Below are 22,878 nucleotides of genomic sequence, written 5' to 3' on the forward strand. Positions count from 1 at the left end.
GCTTAGGTAAACCTCTACCTATCTGCAGTCTTCAATGCCGGTTTTGTGTGGCCTTCTCTTGCAAGCAGATAGAATAGGGACATATGTCGGAATAAGAAATATGAGATATGTGTCAACCAAGTGCCAAGACTAGCACCTTATGTGAGTGTGTGGGTTTGCAGCATGCCAGTACTTTGTGTGGGCACTGTGCTTGGTTTTTACTTTTGCTTGCCACATTTCAGGGGTCACACGGTAAACACACTGTGATGGCAGCAGTGCCAAGTGCCCTGGTAAAACATGGGCACACCTGTACTTTATCAAATTAGATGGACCATTGCTGGCGAGCTGGGCATTGTCCCTCCTTGATGGTGCAGAATTGTTATTGAGATGTCTTTTAAATTATGTTAAATATATGAAATTATGAAAAGTCGGAGTACACTTACCTTGGTGACCTTACGTAGCTCAGCAGAATTCTTCTTTGCCAGCTTCCAAGTTCAGGCCACAGTTGAGATATTGTTAACTCTCTCTGTCAGCTCCCCCCACCTGCTCTAGCAATACTCTTGACAGTTCCTCTGCTAAAAAAAGATTCTCCCTTCTCCATAACTCCTCCAAAGCAGCATGTTAGAACAGTTCTCTTCTCTCTTGCTTATGCCTCTTTTACACTTGCGTAAGAGTAAAATAAAACAGAGAAAAACCCAGGGTCAATAAGGGAAAAAAATACTCTGGAAAATTCCTCTCCGACCCCCTCAGGAGATCACACAGACCGAGTATTATTTATAAAGACACTTACCTTCTATATGATGCGATCTCCGTCCCAGTCAGGAACTAATCCAGCTCACTCTTGAAGGCAGAGAGTCAGTACCCACCATACCTGCCGACAACCCATTCCAGAGGCTCACTACTGTCTGGGAAAAGAAGAACCACCCAACATCCAGTCTATTCCTACTCTTCCATAGTTTAAACCCGTGTCCCCTGGTCCTCCCCAATCAGTTAAACTGGAATAATCTATCATTAGGGGCAGCTGTTAGTGCTGCATATCCCATCCACAGAGCAGTGGTCCTGTTGCCACTGTGCCCCTGGAGTGTGTTATTATCCCCTAGAGTCAATGAGGTGTCCTCTATGACAGCTGACATAATCTTAGCTGGCTTTTGCACATTTTGACTCCCCAAAGTCTCCACTATCGACAAGGCACAAGTCAGGAGTGTGACGGAATATTCTCTCCACTTGCCTGGATGGTGCAGCTGTAACAACACAAGAAACTCAACACCATCCAGGACAAAGCAGTCCACTTGATCAGCAACCCATCCATCATCTTAAACATCCATTCCCTCCGCTACCGGCCCACTGTGGCTGCAGTGTGTACCATCTACAGGATGCACTGCAGCAACTCGCCAAGGCTTCTTCAACAGCACCTCTCCCAAACCCACGACCTCTACCACCCAGAAGGACAAGGGCAGCAGGTGCCTGGGAACACCATCACTTCCAGGTTTCCCTCCAGGTCTCGCATCATCCTGACTTGGAAATATATCGGCTGTTCCTTCATTGTCGCTGGGTCAAAATCCTGGAATTCTGTCCCTAACAGCACCTTCACCACACTGGTTCAAGAAGGGTAACTAGGGATGGGCAATAAATGCCAGCCATGCCAGTGATGCCCATTTTCCAACAATGATTAATTTTTTTAAAACGTGCTTGTTCCAATAATGATAATATGTTAAATATCTTATGTATGAGCCCACTTCCTGTCAACTTCTTCCATTATGAATTCCTATGTGTGTTTATAATGGAAGCTTCCTATGCAAACTTGTCACACTGTAATTACACCCTCCCACACTGCAACGCCACCACTGGTGGGAGGGTGTAATTATAGCGTGACAAGTTTACATATGAAGTTTTCATTATAAATGTGGCCACAGAAATTTGTAATGGGACTAACAAAATAAGAAGATATAGTTGGAATTGAAACCAGGGACTGAATTACATCTGTGTTCCCCAGTTTAATTAACCCTCGCCCTCTAATCCTACTTCACCTGAAGACTACACTTGGCTTTGGCTCCTTGTGTGTAAAACCATGGACAATCGATTAGTAAAATTAAAAATATATCTCAATAATATGCTCTTGCATTTAAATCTGTTGTCACCACTTTTAAAACAGCAGTGATTTATAATAGTGGACTTTCATTTATACCCTCTTTCATGTTAAAGTATTGCAGTGAACTTTACACAATGAATTACTTTTTCAGAAAACATTCGCACACTGTGATTTTCAACTTACCATTTTACCAACAAACATACAAAAAGGTTAAAGGTCACATGCAGACTCACCTCACTTCAGTGGAGAAGAGAATCGGGCCTGGGGTGTATTGGGCGTCTGATCCGAAATCGCCCCTTTTACACTATCACCAAAAGCTAAAATGACCCCCTGCATGTGCGATATGTGAGCTTTAGATGGCAGGCTTTACATCGAGTATCGATTCTACCGGTAATAATTACTTCAACAAGCCCAAACTATAGCACCCAGAGGTCACTTCCTGTACAAGTTCTGGGCATTCACTGGCCCCCCTCTCCATTTCCTGATATTCCTGCTCTCTAACACATCAATAGTGCAGGGATTCATTCTAATACCAACAGGAATTTATAATGGAAAAGTTGACAATCAGTGCATGTAGACAGAAGAATGTGAATATATTATAGATGTTACATGTTGTGTGGATACAAACACTTGTCAGATTGAGTTTCAGTAACACCACACAAAACTGGACTATTCAGTCAGAGTCTTCCTGCTTAATGTTCAAACTCCTCCACTCTTGATATCAGGTCGAACGAGCTCACTGCATTGTGTAAATGCAACCTGTGTACACTTCTGCTGTAGAAGGTCTTTATTTCACTATGGAATGGGTGCATTCCTACAGTGTGCACGACTCTGTCCTATGATCCAACATTAAATTCTGACAGTCTCCAATGGCCCCTCACACTGTTCTCAGGTGTCCGTCTCCTGATTTCTCTTGTGAACGCTTTAGATGAGACATGTTGTAGGTCACTTCATGCTAGCCCGTGACATGCGAGGGGTTAATTTTATGAACTTGCGATCCAGGTATGGAGCTTTGTCCACCAGGAATGGCATTGGGAAATCAGGCAGGAATTTGTAAAATTTACCCCATGGTGCACTATATACGTCTGGAATTTCCCGGGGCTGGGGGGGCGGGGGGGAGGGGATTCTTCCCATCGGCCGTCGTAACTTCAGTGGAAGATCGGCATAAACATGGTTTATCTGAAGCTATGGCGGACTATCAAGGTAACCCTGGTGGAAAGTCACTGGGATAATATCAGCCCACTGCTCTCGTGTGTCAGACTAGTCAATAGTGTCCAGATAAACTAAACTCAGGGAAAAAAAACAGGATTTGGCAATGACTTTTATAAGAAAATCATGAAACTCGGCACTCCTGATTTGCCCACGATGCATCGCACGTGAAATAAAATCACAAGGCCACGACCGGCGTCCGCAGCTCGCCAGTGCTAGTCTAATGAGGCCGGCAAACCAATTTGGCGTGAGCCTGCTGCCAGCCTCATTAGGCCCGTGCCAGAATTGCGGCCCAATTCAGATGCTATCCAATTTCTAGGCCCGTCTATCTTATTAAGGCTTGATTCTCTTGGCGCCATTGTGTTCTTTGTCCTCACTCTCTCTGTAGTGTTCTGCACTGCAGTCTTAAATCAAGTATTAGCCTTGTTGCTTTCCATCTTGAGAAGCTTTAGTGAAAAAAAAACTTTTGTTGTGAGGTGTTGATCTTGTAAAATGGGCCTATAATGAAAGCAGCAGTAATGAAGCCTGCGGGTAGAGCCATTAAGGGCTGTTAGCATCTCACATTCTGCTGACTGATTGTGGTGAAAATTACAGCTGAGTCATTTCCTTTAAACTGATGGGAAACTCTGCTCTAGTTTACCATCAGCACTGAAATCCACTAGTATTTGTTAAACCGACATCAATTCATTGTACCATAGGAGGTACAACACAGGAGGAGGCCATTCGGCCCATTGTGCATGTGCCGGCTCTTTGAAAGAGCTATCCAATTAGTCCCATTCCCCTGCTCTTTCCCCATAGCTGTGTAAGTTTTTTTCCTTTCAAGTATTTATCTAATTCCCTTTTGAAAGTTACTATTGAATCTGCTTCCACCGCCCTTTCAGGCAGTGCATTCCAGATCAGAACAACTCGCTGCGTAAAAAAATGTTTCCTCATGTCGCCTCTGGCTCTTTTGCCGATCACCTTAAATCTGTGTCCTCTGGTTACTGACCTTGCTGCACTAGAAACAGTTTCTCCTTATTTACTCTGTCAAAACCGTTCATGATCTTGAACACCTCTATCAAATCGCCTCTTAACCTCCTCTGTTCTAAGGCGAACAATCCCAGCTTCTCCAGTCTCTCCACATAACTGAAGTCACTCATCCCTGGTACCATTCTAGTAAATCTCTTCTGCACCCTCTCTAAGGCCTTGATATCCTTCCTAAAGTGCGGTGCCCAGAATTGAATACAATATTTCAGCTGAGGCCTAACCAGTGTTTTATAAAGGTTTAGTATAACTTCCTTACTTTTTTACTCTATGCCTCTATTAATAAAGCCCAGGGCCCCATCCTTCTTAACTTGTCCTGCCACCTTCAAAGATTTGTGTATGTGCACCCCTAGGTCTCTCTGTTCTTGCACCCCCTTTAAAATTGTACTATTTAGTTTATATCGCCTCTCCTAATTTTTCCTATCAAAATTCATCACTTCACACTTCACTGCGTTAAATTTCATCCACCATGTGTCTGCCCATTTCACCAGTCTGCCTGTGTCCTCCTGAAGTCTCTTACCGTCCTCCACATTGTTTACTACATTTCCGAGTTTCGTGTCATCTACAAACTTTGAAATTATATCCTGCATACCCAAGTCCAGGTCATTAATATATCAAAAAGAGCAGTGAGCCTAATACTGACCCCTGGGGAACACCACTGATCTACTGTGTTTGCTAACTTTTTTTGGCATGGAGGTTTTACGTAATGCGGGCGAGATTGTGGCAGAGGGGACAAGTGAGAAAAGCAATTTATAAATAAAATACTGAAAGTAAGTAGCACTGTTAGTCACTTATGATGCCTGTTTCTTCTCTCTGACTATCCTGATTCTCATTTCTGAGCCTTGCATGTCTCTCCTTTAGAAACAATGAACTTGGATATATTTGGCACTTTTTAAAACACTCCTAAGTGTTTCACAGTCAATGAAATACTTTTCAAGCGTAGTTACTGTTGTAATGTAGGAAACGCGGCAGCCAATTTGAGCACAGCAAGATCCCACAAACAGCAAATGAGATGAATGACTGGATAATTTGTTTTTAGTGATGTTGGTTGAGGGATAAATATTGGTCAGGACACCGGGGAGAACTTCCCTCCCTTCTTCAAAATGGTGCAATGGGATATTTTACACCCACCTGAGAGGGCAGACAGGGCCTCGGTTTAACATCTCATCTGAAAGACAGCAATGCAGCACTCCCTCAGTACTGCACTGAATTGTCAGGCTAGATTTTGTGCTCTAGTCTCTGGAGTGGGACTATGAACCCATAGCCGACTGCCTCAGAGGCGAGAGTGCTACCACTGAGCCAGGGTTGTCACTGAGTTCTGCAGTACTCTCTCTCCCACACAGTCTTATCCAACTCTTCAGTATCACTTCTGCATTTCTTCTTACGCCCCCTTTCTATCGTAGAACCACATCAGATAGAAGTAGCTTTGTAATATGCTGAGCTGCTGATGCTGTGTAATCCACCCATTCACTTCTAGGGGCAGATTTTATAGCACAGCCCGTCAACAACAAAAAATAGCTGCACGTACAATTGTGACTTCATTAATGGTCACCAGTCCTTCCTCGGTAGCTGAGCACAGGCCAGTGACACGAACCCTACATTGCTTGGCTGTGTGAGCAGGCCAACTCTAAGCCTGCCTGCTGCCAGAAATTATTTTGCAAGTGATGCTGGAATCTGGCGTTTACTCCGGCCACTCACGGCACTGCTGCCTCCCGAGCAATGGCCAAGCACTGACCCTTGGGGCGGGTCTCTGCCGGTGCTCCTCTAGGAACAGGAGGAGGCCATTCAGCCCCTCAAGCCTGTTCCGCCATTCGATTAGATCACGGCGGATCTGTATCTTAACTCCATCTACCCACCTTGGTTCCGTAACCCTTTAATCCCCTTACCCAACAAAAATCTATCAATCTCAGTTTTGAAATTTTCAATTGACCCCCCAGCCTCAACAGCTTTTTTGGGGGAGAGAGTTCCAGATTTCCACTCCCCTTTGTGTGAAGAAGTGCTTCCTGACATCACCCCTGAACGGCCTAGCTCTAATTTTAAGGTTATGCCCCCTTGTCCTGGACTCCCCCCACCAGAGGAAATAGTTTCTCTTGATCAACCCTATCAACTCTTTTAGTCATCTTAAACACCTCAATTAGATCACCCCTTAATCTTGTATACTCATGGGAATACAAGCCAAGTTTATGCAACTAGGCCTCTTAATTTAACCCCATTAAACCCCGGTATCATTGAGGTGAATCTGCGCTGCACTCTCTCCAAGGCCAATATATCCTTCCTGCGGTGCGGTGCCCAGACCTGAATGCAGTTCTCCAGATGGGTCTCAGCAGAGCTTTATATAATTGTAGCATAACATTCACCCCTTTGTATTCCAGCCCAAACAGACAAATTTGCTGGGTTTGCCTCCTAAACTCCTGTCACTGAGCAAATGACAGTTCTCTTCTGGTTGTTTAACCGTCCTGCTGCTGTTGCCATGACAATCATTCATTGTATTCATCTCTGCGAGCAGGAATGTATTTTTGTGCTTTGCCTTTTTTAAAAGTGCTCAGCACTCCGACTAATTAATTCACTCCAACCTTCTTTGAGACGACCAGAGAACGGTATGATTATTGCATTGTGCAATGAATAACACCGTCGCTGGCTGGGAGCTCACATTGTTTCCTGATTTTCAGCCAGATATCGGGAGCAATTTGTAGAAATTATAAAAACGCAATAGAGAAAACCCTCAACAAATGCTAAATAATTGTATCTGCTGTTTTATTCGGGTTTCTTTATTTATCTCTTGATCAAATGGTTAGACAGTTGAAGGGTACAGTAGCCGAGTGGTGTTGGTACCGGACGAGCAACCCAGAGATTGTGAATTCAAATCCCAACATGGCAACATGTGAAAGTTAATTTAATAAATTTGGTAATTTGTGGGCTGGCGCCAGGATAATGATCATGAAATCTGCTGAGTTGCTGTTAAAAATCCAACTGGTTCACGAATGTTCTTCAGGTAAGAGAATCTGCCATCCTTACCCGGCCTGGCCTACATATGACACCAGTCCCACACTATGTGGTTGACTCTTAATGCTCACAGGGGAACTCAGGGTGGGCAATAAATACTGCTTGGTCAGTGTCGCCCACATCTCAAAAATAGTAAGACTTGTGTCTGGAACTTCTGCAGCTTGTTCCTGATTACCATCCCTGGGTATGTCCTGTCCCACCGGCAGGACAGACCCACCAGAGGTGGCGGTACAGTGATATACAGTCAGGAGGGAGTAGCCCTGGGAGTCCTCAACATTGACTCTGGACCCCATGAAATCTCATGACATCAGGTCAAACATGGGCAAGGAAACCTCCTACTGATTACCACCTACCGTCCTCCCTCAGCTGATGAATCAGTCCTCCTCCATGTTGAGCACCACTTGGAGGAAGCACTGAGGGTAGCAAGGGCACAAAATTTACTCTGGGTGGGGGACTTCAATGTCCATCACCAAGAGTGGCTCGGTAGCACCACTACTGACCGAGCTGGCCGAGTTCTGAAGGACATAGCTGCCAGACTGGGCCTGCAGCAGGTGGTGAGCGAACCAACACGAGGGAAAAACTTACTTGACCTCGTCCTCACCAATCTACCTGTCGCAAATGCATCTGTCCATGACAGTATTGGTAGGAGTGACCACCGCACAGTCCTCGTGGAGATGAAGTCCCGTCTTCGCACTGAGGACACCATCCAACGTGTTGTGTGGCACTACCACCGTGCTAAATGGGATAGATTCAGAACAGATCTAACAGCTCAAAACTGAGCATCCATGAGGCGCTGTGGGCCATCAGCAGCAGCAGAATTGTATTCCAGCACAATCTGTAACCTCATGGCCCGGCATATTCCTCACTCTACCATTACCAACAAGCCAGGGGATCAACCCTTGTTCAATGAGGAGTGTAGAAGAGCACGCCAGGAGCAGCACCAGGCGTACCTAAAAATGAGGTGCCAACCTGGTGAAGCTATAACTCAGGACTACATGCATGCTAAACAGCAGAAGCAACATGCTATAGACAGAGCTAAGTGATTCCACAACCAACGGATCAGATCAAAGCTCTGCAGTCCTGCCACATCCAGTCGTGAATGGTGGTGGACAATTAAACAACTAACGGGAGGAGGAGGCTCTGAAAACATCCCCATCCTCAATGATGGCGGAGTCCAGCACGTGAGTGCAAAAGACAAGGCTGAAGCGTTTGCAACCATCTTCAGCCAGAAGTGCCGAGTGGATGATCCATCTCAGCCTCCTCCCGATATCCCCACCTTCACGGAAGCCAGTCTTCGGCCAATTCGATTCACTCCACGTGATATCAAGAAACGGCTGAGTGCACTGGATACTGCAAAGGCTATGGTGCTGAAGACTTGTGCTCCAGAACTAGCTGCGCCTCTAGCCAAGCTGTTCCAGTACAGCTACAACACTGGCATCTACCCAACAATGTGGAAAATTGCCCAGGTATGTCCTGTCCACAAAAAGCAGGACAAATCCAATCTGGCCAATTACCGCCCCATCAGTCTACTCTCAATCATCAGCAAAGTGATAGAAGGTGTCATCGACAGTGCTATCAAGCGGCACTTACTCACCAATAACCTGCTCACTGATGCTCAGTTTGGGTTCCGCCAGGACCGCTCGGCTCCAGACCTCATTACAGCATTGGTCCAAACATGGACAAAAGAGCTGAATTCCAGAGGTGAGGTGAGAGTGACTGCCCTTGACATCAAGGCAGCATTTGACCGAGTGTGGCACCAAGGAGCCCTAGTAAAATTGAAGTCAATGGGAATCAGGGGGAAAACTCTCCAGTGGCTGGAGTCATACCTAGCACAAAGGAAGATGGTAGTGGTTGTTGGAGGCCAATCATCTCAGCCCCAGGACATTGCTGCAGGAGTTCCTCAGGACAGTGTCCTACGCCCAACCATCTTCAGCTGCTTCATCAATGACCTTCCCTCCATCATAAGGTCAGAAATGGGGATGTTCGCTGATGACTGCACAGTGTTCAGTTCCATTCGCAACCCCTCAAATAATGAAGCAGTCCGAGCCCGCATGCAGCAAGACCTGGACAACATCCAGGCTTGGGCTCATAAGTGGCAAGTAACATTCGCGCCAGATAAGTGCCAGGCAATGACCATCTCCAACAAGAGAGAGTCTAACCACCTCCCCCTGACATTCAATGGCATTACCATCGTCGAATCCCCCACCATCAACATCCTGGGGGTCACCATTGACCAGAAACTTAACTGGACCAGCCATATAAATACTGTGGCTACAAGAGCAGGTCAGAGGCTGGGTATTCTGCGGCGAGTGACTCACCTCCTGACTCCCCAAAGCCTTTCCACCATTTACAAGGCACAAGTCAGGAGTATGATGGAATACTCTCCGCTTGCTTGGATGAGTGCAGCTCCAACAACACTCAAGAAGCTCGACATCATCCAAGATAAAGCAGCCCGCTTGATTGGCACCCCATCCACCACCCTAAACATTCACTCCCTTCACCACCGGCGCACAGTGGCTGCAGTGTGTACCATCCACAGGATTCACTGCAGCAACTTGCCAAGGTTTCTTTGACAGCACCTCCCAAACCCGCGACCTCTACCACCTAGAAGGACAAGAGCAGCAGGTAGATGGGAACAACACCACCTGCACATTCCCCTCCAAGTCACACACCATCCCGACTTGGAAATATATCGCCGTTCCTTCATTGTCGCTGGGTCAAAATCCTGGAACTCCCTTCCTAACAGCACTATGGGAGAACCGTCACCACACGGACTGCAGCGGTTCAAGAAGGCGGCTCACCACCACCTTCTCGAGGGCAATTCGGGATGGGCAATAAATGCCGGCCTCGCCAGCGACGCCCACATCCCACGAACGAATAAAAAAAAAAATTCCCGCTGTATGATCTGCATGGTTTCTTCTGAAATGACGGTGGCAGATGGGGAGACCATGGCCAAAATTCTACCGTCTCTAAGTTTCCCCCTTTTTTTGCAGGCGTTGCCTGTCCCCTGCTGACTGCTCACCATAACTTCAGCGGAAACCCTGTGAAGTGGCATAAACAGCCGTTTGCTCCGTTTCTCTGAGGTTTAGCTGATCTTCTGCCAAGGGTAATGCGGACGATCGGGAGAACCCTCGTGGATATTTCAGGCATCTATCTGCAAGGACCTCCTTGCACTATTATAAAGTGACTCTATCTGCAAGGACCTCCTTGCACTGTTATAAAGTGACTATCTGCAAGGACCTCCTTACACCATTATAATGGGACTCTATCTTCAAGGACCTTCTTTCACTATTATGAAGTGACTCTTATCTGCAAGGACCTTGCACTATTATAAAGTGACTCTATCTGCAAGGACCTCCTTGCACTATTATAAAGTGACTCCATCTGCAAGGACCTCCTTGCACTATTATAAAGTGACTCCATCTGCAAGGACCTCCTTGCACTATTATAAAGTGACTATGTGCTGGTGGGCCTTCCTTGTCTGTTGGGACATCTGTCTCCCATTGCTGTGCTTTTCTATTTCCGTGTTTTTTTCACTCACTAAGATAAGGGTTTTTAGAGCTGAGGAATATTTTGGAGCCCCATTGTCAGCGTCATGTACTCCCAGGTCAAGTATATGGTGTAAAGGGGGCCTCAAACTCAGGCAGCATGTGTCAGAAAACCACAGGTGCACTGCAGCTTGTTTTCCTATTAGCCTCCAAGGCTCACGGAGTTGGTTTCCACCAATCTTTGAAGATATATCGGGGTGAAGCCCATAAATAACAGAATCTCTCAAAGTTACATTAGATCAACAGCCTGAGGGAGTGCTGCACTTTGAGGGGCCGTACTGAGGGAGTGCTGCACTGTCAGAGGGGCCGTACTGAGGGGGTGCTGCACTGTCAGAGGGGCAGTTCTGAGGGAGTGCTGCAATTTGAGGGGCAGTACTGAGGGGGTGCTGCACTGTCAGAGGGGCCGTACTGAGGGAGTGCTGCACTTTCAGAGGGGCCGTACTGAGGGGGTGCTGCACTTTCAGAGGGGTCGTACTGAGTGGGTGCTGCACTTTCAGAGGGGCAGTACTGAGGGGGTGCTGCACTGTCAGAGGGGCAGTACTGAGGGAGTGCTGCACTGTCAGAGGGACAGTTCTGAGGGAGTGCTGCACTGTCAGAGGGGCCGTACTGAGGGAGTGCTGCACTGTCAGAGGGGCAGTTCTGAGGGAGTGCTGCACTGTCAGAGGGGCCGTACTGAGGGAGTGCTGCACTTTCAGAGGGGCAGTTCTGAGGGAGTGCTGCAATTTGAGGGGCAGTACTGAGGGGGTGCTGCACTGTCAGAGGGGCCGTACTGAGGGAGTGCTGCACTTTCAGAGGGGCCGTACTGAGTGGGTGCTGCACTTTCAGAGGGGCAGTACTGAGGGGGTGCTGCACTGTCAGAGGGGCAGTACTGAGGGAGTGCTGCACTGTCAGAGGGACAGTTCTGAGGGAGTGCTGCAATTTGAGGGGCAGTACTGAGGGAGTGCTGCACTTTCAGAGGGGCAGTACTGAGGGAGTGCTGCACTGTCAGAGGGGCAGTACTGAGGGAGTGCTGCACTTTCAGAGGGGCCGTACTGAGTGGGTGCTGCACTTTCAGAGGGGCAGTACTGAGGGGGTGCTGCACTGTCAGAGGGGCAGTACTGAGGGAGTGCTGCACTGTCAGAGGGACAGTTCTGAGGGAGTGCTGCAATTTGAGGGGCAGTACTGAGGGAGTGCTGCACTTTCAGAGGGGCAGTACTGAGGGAGTGCTGCACTGTCAGAGGGGCAGTACTGAGGGAGTGCTGCACTTTCAGAGGGGCAGTACTGAGGGAGTGCTGCACTGTCAGAGGGACAGTTCTGAGGGAGTGCTGCACTGTCAGAGGGGCCGTACTGAGGGAGTGCTGCACTGTCAGAGGGGCAGTTCTGAGGGAGTGCTGCACTGTCAGAGGGGCCGTACTGAGGGAGTGCTGCACTTTCAGAGGGGCAGTTCTGAGGGAGTGCTGCAATTTGAGGGGCAGTACTGAGGGAGTGCTGCACTTTCAGAGGGGCAGTACTGAGGGAGTGCTGCACTGTCAGAGGGGCCGTACTGAGGGAGTGCTGCACTTTCAGAGGGGCAGTTCTGAGGGAGTGCTGCAATTTGAGGGGCAGTACTGAGGGAGTGCTGCACTTTCAGAGGGGCAGTACTGAGGGAGTGCTGCACTGTCAGAGGGGCCGTACTGAGGGAGTGCTGCACTTTCAGAGGGGCAGTTCTGAGGGAGTGCTGCAATTTGAGGGGCAGTACTGAGGGAGTGCTGCACTTTCAGAGGGGCAGTGCTGAGGGGGTGCTGCAATTTGAGGGGCCGTACTGAGGGAGTGCTGCACTGTCAGAGGGGCAGTTCTGAGGGAGTGCTGCACTTTCAGAGGGGCAGTACTGAGGGGGTGCTGCACTGTCAGAGGGGCAGTTCTGAGGGGGTGCTGCACTGTCAGAGGGGCAGTTCTGAGGGGGTGCTGCACTGTCAGAGGGGCAGTACTGAGGGGGTGCTGCACTGTCAGAGGGGCAGTACTGAGGGGTGCTGCACTTTCAGAGGGGCAGTACTGAGGGGGTGCTGCACTGTCAGAGGGGCAGTACTGAGGGGTGCTGCACTGTCAGAGGGGCAGTTCTGAGGGAGTGCTGCACTTTCAGAGGGACAGTACTGAGGGGGTGCTGCACTGTCAGAGGGGCAGTTCTGAGGGAGTGCTGCACTTTCAGAGGGGCAGTACTGAGGGAGCGCTGCACTGTCAGAGGGGCAGTACTGAGGGGTGCTGCACTGTCGGAGGGGCAGTACTGAGGGGTGCTGCACTGTCGGAGATGCCATCGTTAAACCGAGGCCCCATCTGGCCGCTTGGGTGGATGTAAAAGATCCCATGGCACTATTTGAAGAAGAGCAGGGGAGCTGTCCCCGATATCCTGGACAATATTTACCCCTCAACCAACACCACTAAAACAGCTTATCTGATCATTTATCTCATTGCTGTTTGTGGAGCCTTACTGTACACAAATTGGATGCCGTGTTTCTTGCATTACAACAATGACTACACTTCTAAAGTACTTCTTTGGCTGTGCAGCACTTTAGGACATCCTGAGGTCATGAAAGGCGCTATATAAATGAAAGTTCTTTCTTTATCTTGAGATCTTAAAATGTTTTTCTTTAAAAGAGGTACTCGCTTGTATTTTATCTGATCTGGTTGATCATCTTAGTAACTCATCTTTCTAGAGAAGTTAAGGATAATATTAGATTAAAAGAAGAGGCTTACAATGTTGCCAAAAAGAGTAGTAAGCCTGAGGGTTGGGAGAGTTTTAGAAACAAGCAAAGGATGACCAAGAAATTGATAAAGAGGAAGAAAATAGAATATGAGAGTAAACTGGCACGAAATATAAAAACAGATTGTAAGAGCTTCTACAATTACGTAAAAATGATAAGAATAGTGAAAGTAAATGTTGGTCTCTTAGAGGCAGAGACAGGAGAAATTATAATGGGGACTAAGGAAATGGCAGAGACAGTAAATAAATATTTTGTATCTGTCTTCACAGCAGAAGACAGAAAAAACACACAATAATGGGGAATCAAGGGCCTAATGAGAGTGAGGAACTTAATGTAATTAATATTATTAAAGATAAAGTCCTGGAGAAATTAATGGGACTAAAAGCCGACAAATCCCCCGGACCTGATGGCTTACATCCTGATGGCAACATTAATAGTTGGGAAAATGCTGGAATCCATTATTAAGGAAGTGGTAACAGGGCACTTAGAAAATCATAATATAATTAGGCAGAGTCAACATGGTTTTATGAAAGGGAAATCGTGTTTGAAAAATCTATTCGAGTTTTTTGAGGGTGTAACTAACAGGGTAGATAAGGAGGAACCAATGGATGTAGTATATTTGGATTTTCAAAAGGCATTCAATAAGGTGACACATAAGAAGTTGTTACACAAGATTAGTGCTCATGGGATTAGGGGTAATATATCAGCATGGATTGAGGACTGGTTAACGACAGAAAACAGAGAGTAGGAATAGACGGGTCATTTTCAGGTTGGCAGACTGTAATGTGTGGGGTGTCGCAAGGATCAGTGCTTGGGCCTCAGCTATTTACAATCTATATCAATGACTTAGATAAGGGGACCGAGTGTAATGTATCCAAGTTTTCTGATGATACAAAGCTAGGTGAGAAAGTAAGCTGTGAGGAGGATGCAAACAGGCTGCAAAGGGATATAGACAGATTAAGTGAGTGGGCAAGAAGGTGGCAGATGTGGGGAAATGTGAAATTATCCACTTTGGTGGGAAGAATAGAAAAGCAGAATATTTTGTAAAAGGTGAGAGACTAAGAAATGTTGATAGTCAGAGGGATTTAGTTGTCTTTGTACATGAATCACAGAAAGTTAACAGGCAAATGATATGTTAGCCTTTATTGCAAGGGGGCTGGAGTATAAGAGTAAGGAGGTCTTGCTGCAATTATATAGGGCTCTGGTGAGACCAGACCTGGAGTACTGTGTAGAGTTTTGGATGCTTTACCTGAGAAAGGATATACTTCCTTAGAGGGGTTGCAACAAAGGTTCACTAGATTGATTCCTGGGATGAGAGGGTTGACCTATGAGGAGAGATTAAATAGAATGAGTCTATTCTCTGGAGTTTAGAAGAATGAGAGGTGATCTCATTGAAACGTATATAATTCTTAGAAGGTTTGGCAGAGTAAATAGTGAGAAGATGTTTCCCCTGGCTGGAGAGTCTAGAACTAGGATTCTTAGTCTCAAGATAAGAGGTCGGCCATTTAGGACTGAGATAAGGAAAGATTTCTTCACTCAGAGGGTTGTGAATCTTTGGAATTCTCTACCCCAGAGGGCTGTGGATGCTCAGCCGATGAGTATATTCAAGACTGAGATCGATGGATATTTGGACACTAAGGGAATCAAGGGATATGGGGATCAGGCGGGAAAGTGGAGTTGAGGTAGAAGATCAGCCATGATCTGATTGAATGGCGGAGCAGGCTCGAGGGGCTGAATGGCCTACTCCTGCTCCTATTTCTTATGTTCTTATGTTCTTAGATGAGATCAGATTAAATAAATACAAACAGGAAGCTTAAGTTACATAGAATTGTAACTATAATAGCATTCAAGCAAAATTTACAAAACAGAGCAACTTACAGACTGCCAGTCCGGCACTAAGTTATGGATGAGACAGAACTTTCTCCAATTGAACATTGGAATTTCAGAAACAATTGTTTTTAGTTCCCACCCCTAAAACTCTGCACCCTTTGCCATCAACTCCACTCCCCTCCCTGATTGCTCACTCACCCGGATATCTCTCGACATAACCTCAACATTCTGTTCGACCCAGCTCTGAGCTTGAAAACGTCATATCCCATCCACCACCAGGACTGTTTATTTCCACTCTTGTATTATTGCTTACCTCTGCGCCTACCTTATTCATGTCTTCATCACTCCTAGACTTGATGTCTCCAATCCCTACCCTGCCAGGGTCCTGACCTCCACCACCCATAAACTTCCAATTGTCCAAAGCCCCACCACATAGATCCTGTGCTGCTCTGAATCCATCGTCCATCATGCTCATCCTTGTCGGACCAACACTGACACCCCATCACCCAACAGCTGGAACTTAAAATCTTCATCCACGTCTCTCCATGGCCTTGCTTCACTCTGCTTCTATAATTTCTCCAACCTCACGTCCCTACCGTGGCCTCCAGTGCCCTCTGACTCTGGCCTCCTGTGTATATCCCCTTCTTCCAATTCACCTTTGGTAGCAGAACTTTCTTTGGAACTCCATTACTATATCTGCCTCTCTACCTCCCTCCCCAACTTCTCTCCAGCCAAGCTTTTGGTCAACACCCTCACAAAAGTTTAACATATACTCCTTGCCTCTTGTGTAACATTTTCAGTCTCTGCTTGTCCCTACAAGACCATTGACAAAACGGGGAGAGGAGCTGGGGGCTCCCTAAGCCGACAGGTCCCACGCCCTGGCCCTCAGTGAGGATCCTGGAATAGCATCAGCAGAGGTATGCCCAGTCTCACCAGGCACACCTCCCCAATACCTGTGAGAACTGGGGCCTACCTGGGGGTTCCAGGCCATGATCAGAGACTGGACTTTCAAAATTGAGGGGGAGTCGGATCCAGTTTTTTTGAAACAACTTACAAGCAGCTCCCTGATACACGGGACCCTATCAGGGCATTGGAAGGGAACCCCTTTCAGCTCAGCAAGCTTCCATTGGTGCTTCCGACATCTATGCCGGGATTGGGGGGAAAATGCAGATTCACCCGGAAATCGCCAAAACTCCCGCTCCTCGTGTCTTCTCCCACTGATCCCGTGAGATTCAGCATTGGGCACGATCCCAGCGTAGCGGCTGGGACCGCAACCCTGAGGAATTTCTAGCCTTGGTCTTCTTAAATATCAGCTGATGTTCTGAATCTGGACTTTCAAAAGGCATTTGATAAACTATCACATCATAGACCTTTTTTTTCATTCGTTCATGGGATGTGGACGTCGCTGGCGAGGCCGGCATTTATTGCCCATCCCTAATTGCCCCTTGAGAAGGTGGTGGTGAGCCGCCTTCTTGAGCCGCTGTAGTCCGTGTGGTGACGGTTCTCCCACAGTGCTGTTAGGGAGGGAGTTACAGGATTTTGACCCAGCGACGATGAAGGAACGGCGATATATTTCTAAGTCGGGATGGTGTGTGACTTGGAGGGGAACGTGCAGGTGGTGTTGTTCCCATGTTCTTGCTGCCCTTGTCCTTGTAGGTGGTAGAGGTTGTGGGTTTGGGAGGTGCTGTTGAAGAAGCCTTGGCGAGTTGCTGCAGTGCATCCTGTGGTGAAGGGAATGAATGCTTAGGGTGGTGGATGGGGTACCAATGTTGGCAAGTGAGAGACCTGAACCATGAAAATGGTGCAGGCCTCTTGCTGGTGCCATTGCTCCACCCAACACCCACTCGGTGTGAGCTGTAACTGAAAATCGGCCTTGGTGTGTTCTAGATTCTGGAATCAGTGGGTTAGCAAAGTAACTATTTTATCTATTCTAATTGTTTAGTACACTACCAGAAGATCATCCACCGAGATGTGAAACCTTCAAACCTGCTCCTGGGAGACGACGGGCACATTAAAATCGCTGACTTTGGAGTCAGCAACCAGTTTGAGGGGAACGATGCCTTGCTGTCCAGTACGGCTGGGACACCGGCATTCATGGCACCGGAAATGCTCTCTGAGACCAGGAAGAGCTTTCATGGGAAGGTAGGTAGACGATGGCCTGTGCCCCATAACTCCATGACTAAACGGAAGAAAGTTTCTGAATTGAGATCTTGACTGGGTCTTCCACTACTGCACGCCCTCCCCCCTCTCCCACCTCTCCCCCACACCTCCTCAGTTTTTCACCCATTCACTTTAAGGGTCCCGTTCACCCATCACCCCTGTGCTCGCTGACCTACATTGGCTCCCGGTCCAGCAACGCCCCGATATTAAAAATTCTCATTCCTTGTTTTCAAATCCCTCCATAGCCTCGTCCCTTCCAATCTCTCTATCCTCCTCCAGCCCTACAGCCCTCCAAGATCTCTACGCTCCTCCAATTCTGGCCTCCCAGGATCCCTGATTTTTATTGCGGCCGTGTCTTCAGCTGTCTAGACCCTAAGCTCTGGAATTTCCCTCCCTAAACCTCTTCGCCTCTCTACCTCTCCCTTCCTCTAAGATCCTCCTTAAAACCTTCTTCTTTGACCAAACTTTTGTATCATAGTATCAAAGGAGGCCATTCGGCCCATTGTGCCTGTGCCGGCTCTTTGGTAGAGCTATCCAATTAGTCCCACTCCCCTGCTATTTTCCCACAGCCCTCCAAATTTTTCCCCTTCAAGTATTTATCCAATTCCCTTTTGAAAGTTACGATTGCATCTGCTTTCACCGCCCTTTCAGGCAGTGCATTCCAGATCATAACAACTCGCTGCGTAAATAAATGTTTCCTCGTGTCACCTCTTTTTTTTGCCAATCACCATTCATGATTTTGAACACCTCTATCAAATCTCCTCTTAACCTTCTCTGTTCTGAGAACAACCCCAGCTTCTCCAGTCTCTCCACATAACTGAAGTCCTTCATCCCTGGAACCATTGTAGTAAATCTCTTCTCCACCGTTTCTAAGGCCTTCGCATCTTTCCTAAAGTGTGGTGCCCAGAATTGGACACAATACTTCAGCTGAGGTCTAACCAGTGTTTTATAACGGTTTAGCATAACTTCCTTGCTTTTGTACACTATGCCTCTATTAATAAAGTCCAGAATTCCACATGCTTTTTAACAGCCGTCTCAACTTTTGGGTCACCTGTCCTAATATCTTCTCATGTGGTTCTGTGTCAAATTTTGTTTGATAATCACTCCTGTGAAACACCTTGGGATGTTTTACTACATTAAAGGCGCTATAGAAATGCAACTTGTTATTGTTGTTGTCTGAGTTGTTCGGCCCAAAGTTGCTGGGTTCCCTGCTTCATTGCCAGGTGTGGCGGGTCAGGACTTTAGTCATCCGACTGTTCAGGCCATTCACCCCCATCCTAAATCCTGGGGCCAGGGTCATTTTAATATTCAGGTCGGTCGGCCCCCCCGGTACAGGCACAACATAGACACCCACCCCACCTTTGCCGGTGGAAAATCGGAATGCCCCCCTGCCACTCTGATGGGGGTAATCAAGGTCCTTAATGGCCAAAGACCAGAGGATAAGAACATTCTTACTTCCCTGCAGGGAAGTCAGGGCCTGCCTTCTGAGGTGAGAGCTCCCTCTGGAAATGTTTACCTTTGGCCTTAACATCTTCGGGGTGTTTCAGAGGCCCACAATAGAACCCACACCTGCTCTCCATCCTCTGAGAGGGACGAGCTCAACAGGGTAACCCTCGAGGTGCTGGGTGGGACTGAGGCGGTGCGGGGGTGGGGTCACTGGGTGGGGCTCTGTGTGGGGGTGGGGTCACTGGGTGGGATTGAGGCAGTTTGAGGGTAGTATATCCTGGTGCATGGTGGGGAAGGCCTGGTCATAGTTGACACATGGTGATATTGTTAATAACAAAAGTATTGCATATGGCCCTCAACTCGGCCCCTCAACTCATGATCAAGAAAGCAGAAATTGTGACTCTAGAGTGAAGGGGGACAGGGGGAGAGGGCTCAGGGTTGTAATGGTTGGAAAACTTTGGGGGGGAAGAGGAAGAGGAAGTTGTAAGTTGTTCCTTGAGTTGATAGTTATAAGGGGCTGTCAGGTTTTTTTGAAGCTGTTGAGCTTTTCCCTGTGGTTTGTAGGTTGCCATGTTTGCAAAAATAACTATTGATTTGGTTGAAGCATTCAGAAATAAAATGGGCAGATTCTCAATATAATGGGGGCCGGCAATGATTGGGCCAAGGCAGGAGGGCTGTTCCTTTGTCATTGCCTCTCTCCTCACTATCTGTTTTATGATTTGATATTCCACACCTGCTTCCATCAGTTTTAATTTTCCCGCAGATAATTTTGGTGTCTTTATGAATGTGTAGATCAGAGTTGCAAGGATGGAGTGTGTAAACAGGGGTGTGTGGGGCTGGAGGGTGGGGAGTTTGCAGAGATTATGTGGGCTGATGCCGCAGAGGCATTAGTACACGAGGCTGGGTGATCTGAAATCAATGCAGACAATTCTAACGGAGCATTGTTAACGTTGCGTTTCAGGCTTTGGATGTCTGGGCGATTGGAGTGACCTTGTACTGTCTAGTCTTTGGCAAGGTAGGTAAATGGCTCTCGTACTGTGACAGGACCCGGGTTATTCGTATGTCTGGTGGGAGTGCAGCAAAGCGCCTGGTAGTTACGCTCCAGCTCACTTGCACAAGGTCCACTAAACAGCAGAAGGCCTTGAGCATGTAATGGAAATTATAATTTTGATTGTGTCAATCCTCCTCTACACATACTTGTGTCAGGGTTATTGCTCAAACTTTGAAGGCATCCTTCAAAGCTGCCATTTTGTTGAGGGTTCTGCTCTAACTGCAAAGACGAGGGGTAAACTTCAACTGTCACCAAGATGGTGGGCTGGCCGGTCTGCTCTGACTCTTTCAAGCAGTGCACCTTGCATTGTTTCTCCTTTCTCTTTTTCAGTTTTACTGCTCCTTGCACCACATGCAGTGCAAGCAAGCAACGGGTACTCTTTTACCAGCGGAGTCCTGTAGCCAAATCTCTGGAGGACAACAGGGCCTCAGCACAAAGTGCCCTGCAGGTATCTGTCCCACCCTTGCAGGCAACGCTCCCACTCAGTCCCTCCCTTGACAGCCCAACCAATGTGACTAACTGTGTGAATCAGTGGAAACTCGTGTGTTATCATTCTGGGGGCCAATCCATGGAAACACCAGTGCCAATATTGTAAATTAAGAAGTCAACATATAAAATAACCTGATAGGGTGAGATGAAGTAAGGTGGGAGGAGGCTCATGTGGAGCATAAATACAGGCATAGACTAGTTGGGCCGAATGGCCTGTTTCTGTGCTGTAGCTTCTTTGTAATTCTATGTAAGTCTACGTAAGTCAAAATACATTGATTTAACTTAATAACTGGAGGACTCACTAATTCATTTGTATCTTTGTCTGCAGTGCCCGTTTATGGATGACTACATCCTGGCACTTCATGCCAAGATTAAGAGCAGGCCTGTGGAGTTTCCAGACAAGTAAGTAAAGGTGGTTAAATGTTGAAACAATTTGATCTCACAAGAGCTGTAGCAGGGAAAGGGGGTAACTATCCCTTTAATTTATCCTTTCTTCCCAATCAGGCGAGGCTTTCCTGTGCCTGTGATCAGGAACTTGGGAAACTGGGAATCTTGGGCACGAATATGGTGCGAGTCAATGGCACAGCGAGTGGTGTCTGTATCTGAAGCAGCTGTAGTATCTCCATAATCAAACAGCACCTGATAACATCCCCACCAGTAACTGGGCCGCGGTGACAGGGCAGGAAGCTGAAACAAGCATGCACTCGTGTAAAGATTAAGTAACAATAAATATAAGGTGGTAATCCATTGGCTCAGCGGATAGTACTCTTGCCTGTTTAGCAGGTTGTGAATTCAAGTCCCACTCCAGAGACTTGAGCGCATTGTGTAGGCTGACACTCCCAGTGCAGTACTGAGGGAGTGCTGCTCTGTCAGAGGTGCCGTCTTTCAGATGAGACGTTAAGCCAAGGCCCCATCTGCCCTCTCAGGTGGATGAAGGTGATTTCACGACACTATTCGAAGAAGAGCAGGGGAGTTCTCCTCGGTGTCCTGGCCAATGTTTGTCCCTCAACCAACACCACTAAAAACAGATTATCTGGTCATTTATCTCATTGCTGTTTGTGGGATGTTGCTGTGCACAAATTGGCTGCCGAAGTTGCCTACACTGGCTGCACTTCAGGATGTCCTGAAGATGTGAAGGGCACTATACAAATGCAAGTTCAACCTCTGTGACACTGGCCAGCCCTTATCCCTGGAGTTTATGGTGTGATCTGAACACACCGAGTGGATTGCTGCCTTGTAATTCTCCATCAGGTATCCATTATCATCTATGTATTATGCTCCCTCATGACTTTGATGAACGTGTCACATGGCGGTGCATGTGGTGACCTGACCAGGTTTGAGTACCATTAGCTGAGGCGTCATGTACTTAGTAATAAAGATGGCAAAACCACACCGATCAAATAAACTTTCATTCCAGAAATAATCTGCAAATGGAAAATGATGGAGTTCAGTGTGGGGAATTGTGAGGTCATCCACTTTGGATCTGAGAAAGACAAATCAGAATGTTTTCTTAATGATGAGACACTAGGAGCTGTGGAGGAGCAAAGGGATTTGGGTGTCCATGTACACAAATCACTAATAGCTAGTGGACAGGTTCAAAAAGTAATCAAAATCGTTGATGGAATGTTGTCCTTTATCTTAAGGGGGCTGCAATTCAAAAGTGAGAAAGTGAGGAAGTTATCCTTCAGTTGTACGGAGCCCTGGCCAGATCCCATCTGGAGATACTGTGATCAATTCTGGGCACCGCACCTCAGGGAAGATATATCGGCCTTGGAAGGGGTACAGCACAGATTCACCAGAATGATACCAGGGTTTAAAGGGTTAAATTGTAAGGACAGGTTGCATAAATTTGGTTTGTATTCCCTGAGCTTAGAAAGTTGAGGGATGATCTAATCAAGGTATTTAAAATAATAATGGCATTTGCTAGGGTAGATACAAAGAAACTATTTCCTCTGGTGGGGGAATCCAAATCAAGGGGGCACAATCTTAAAATTAGAGCTAGGTCAATTAGGAGTGAAATCAGGAAGCACTTTTTCTCACAAAAGGTAGTGGAAATCTGGAACTCACTCCCTGAAATTCTGTGGATGCTGGGGGTCAATTGAAATTTTCAAAACGGAGTCATAGAATCATAGAATGCTACAACACAGAAAGAGGCTATTCGGCCCATCGTGCCTGATAAAGCTATCCAATTAGTCCCACCCCCCTACTCTTTCCCCATAGCCCTGCAAATTTTTCCCTTTCAAGTATTTATCCAGTTCCCTTTTGAAAGTTATTATTGAATCTGTTTCCACCGCCCTTTCAGGCAGAGCATTCCAGATCATAACAACTCGCTGC

The 22,878-nt window shown here is 47.1% G+C and overlaps 1 protein-coding gene across 5 annotated transcripts in view; it reads left to right on the forward strand.

The window, feature by feature from the left end:
- Positions 1–22,878, forward strand: part of camkk1a (calcium/calmodulin-dependent protein kinase kinase 1, alpha a) — a 242,381-nt gene that overhangs the window by 176,191 nt on the left and 43,312 nt on the right. For all 5 annotated transcript variants that reach the window (XM_068007926.1, XM_068007925.1, XM_068007923.1 and 2 more), the window contains 3 exons: positions 17,341–17,540; positions 19,966–20,019; positions 20,873–20,946. In XM_068007926.1, the coding sequence (XP_067864027.1) occupies positions 17,341–17,540; positions 19,966–20,019; positions 20,873–20,946 (328 nt within the window). The remainder of the gene's footprint in view (positions 1–17,340; positions 17,541–19,965; positions 20,020–20,872; positions 20,947–22,878) is intronic.

The sequence above is a fragment of the Heptranchias perlo genome, chromosome 28 (assembly GCF_035084215.1).
Source record: "Heptranchias perlo isolate sHepPer1 chromosome 28, sHepPer1.hap1, whole genome shotgun sequence".
NCBI lineage: Eukaryota > Metazoa > Chordata > Chondrichthyes > Hexanchiformes > Hexanchidae > Heptranchias > Heptranchias perlo.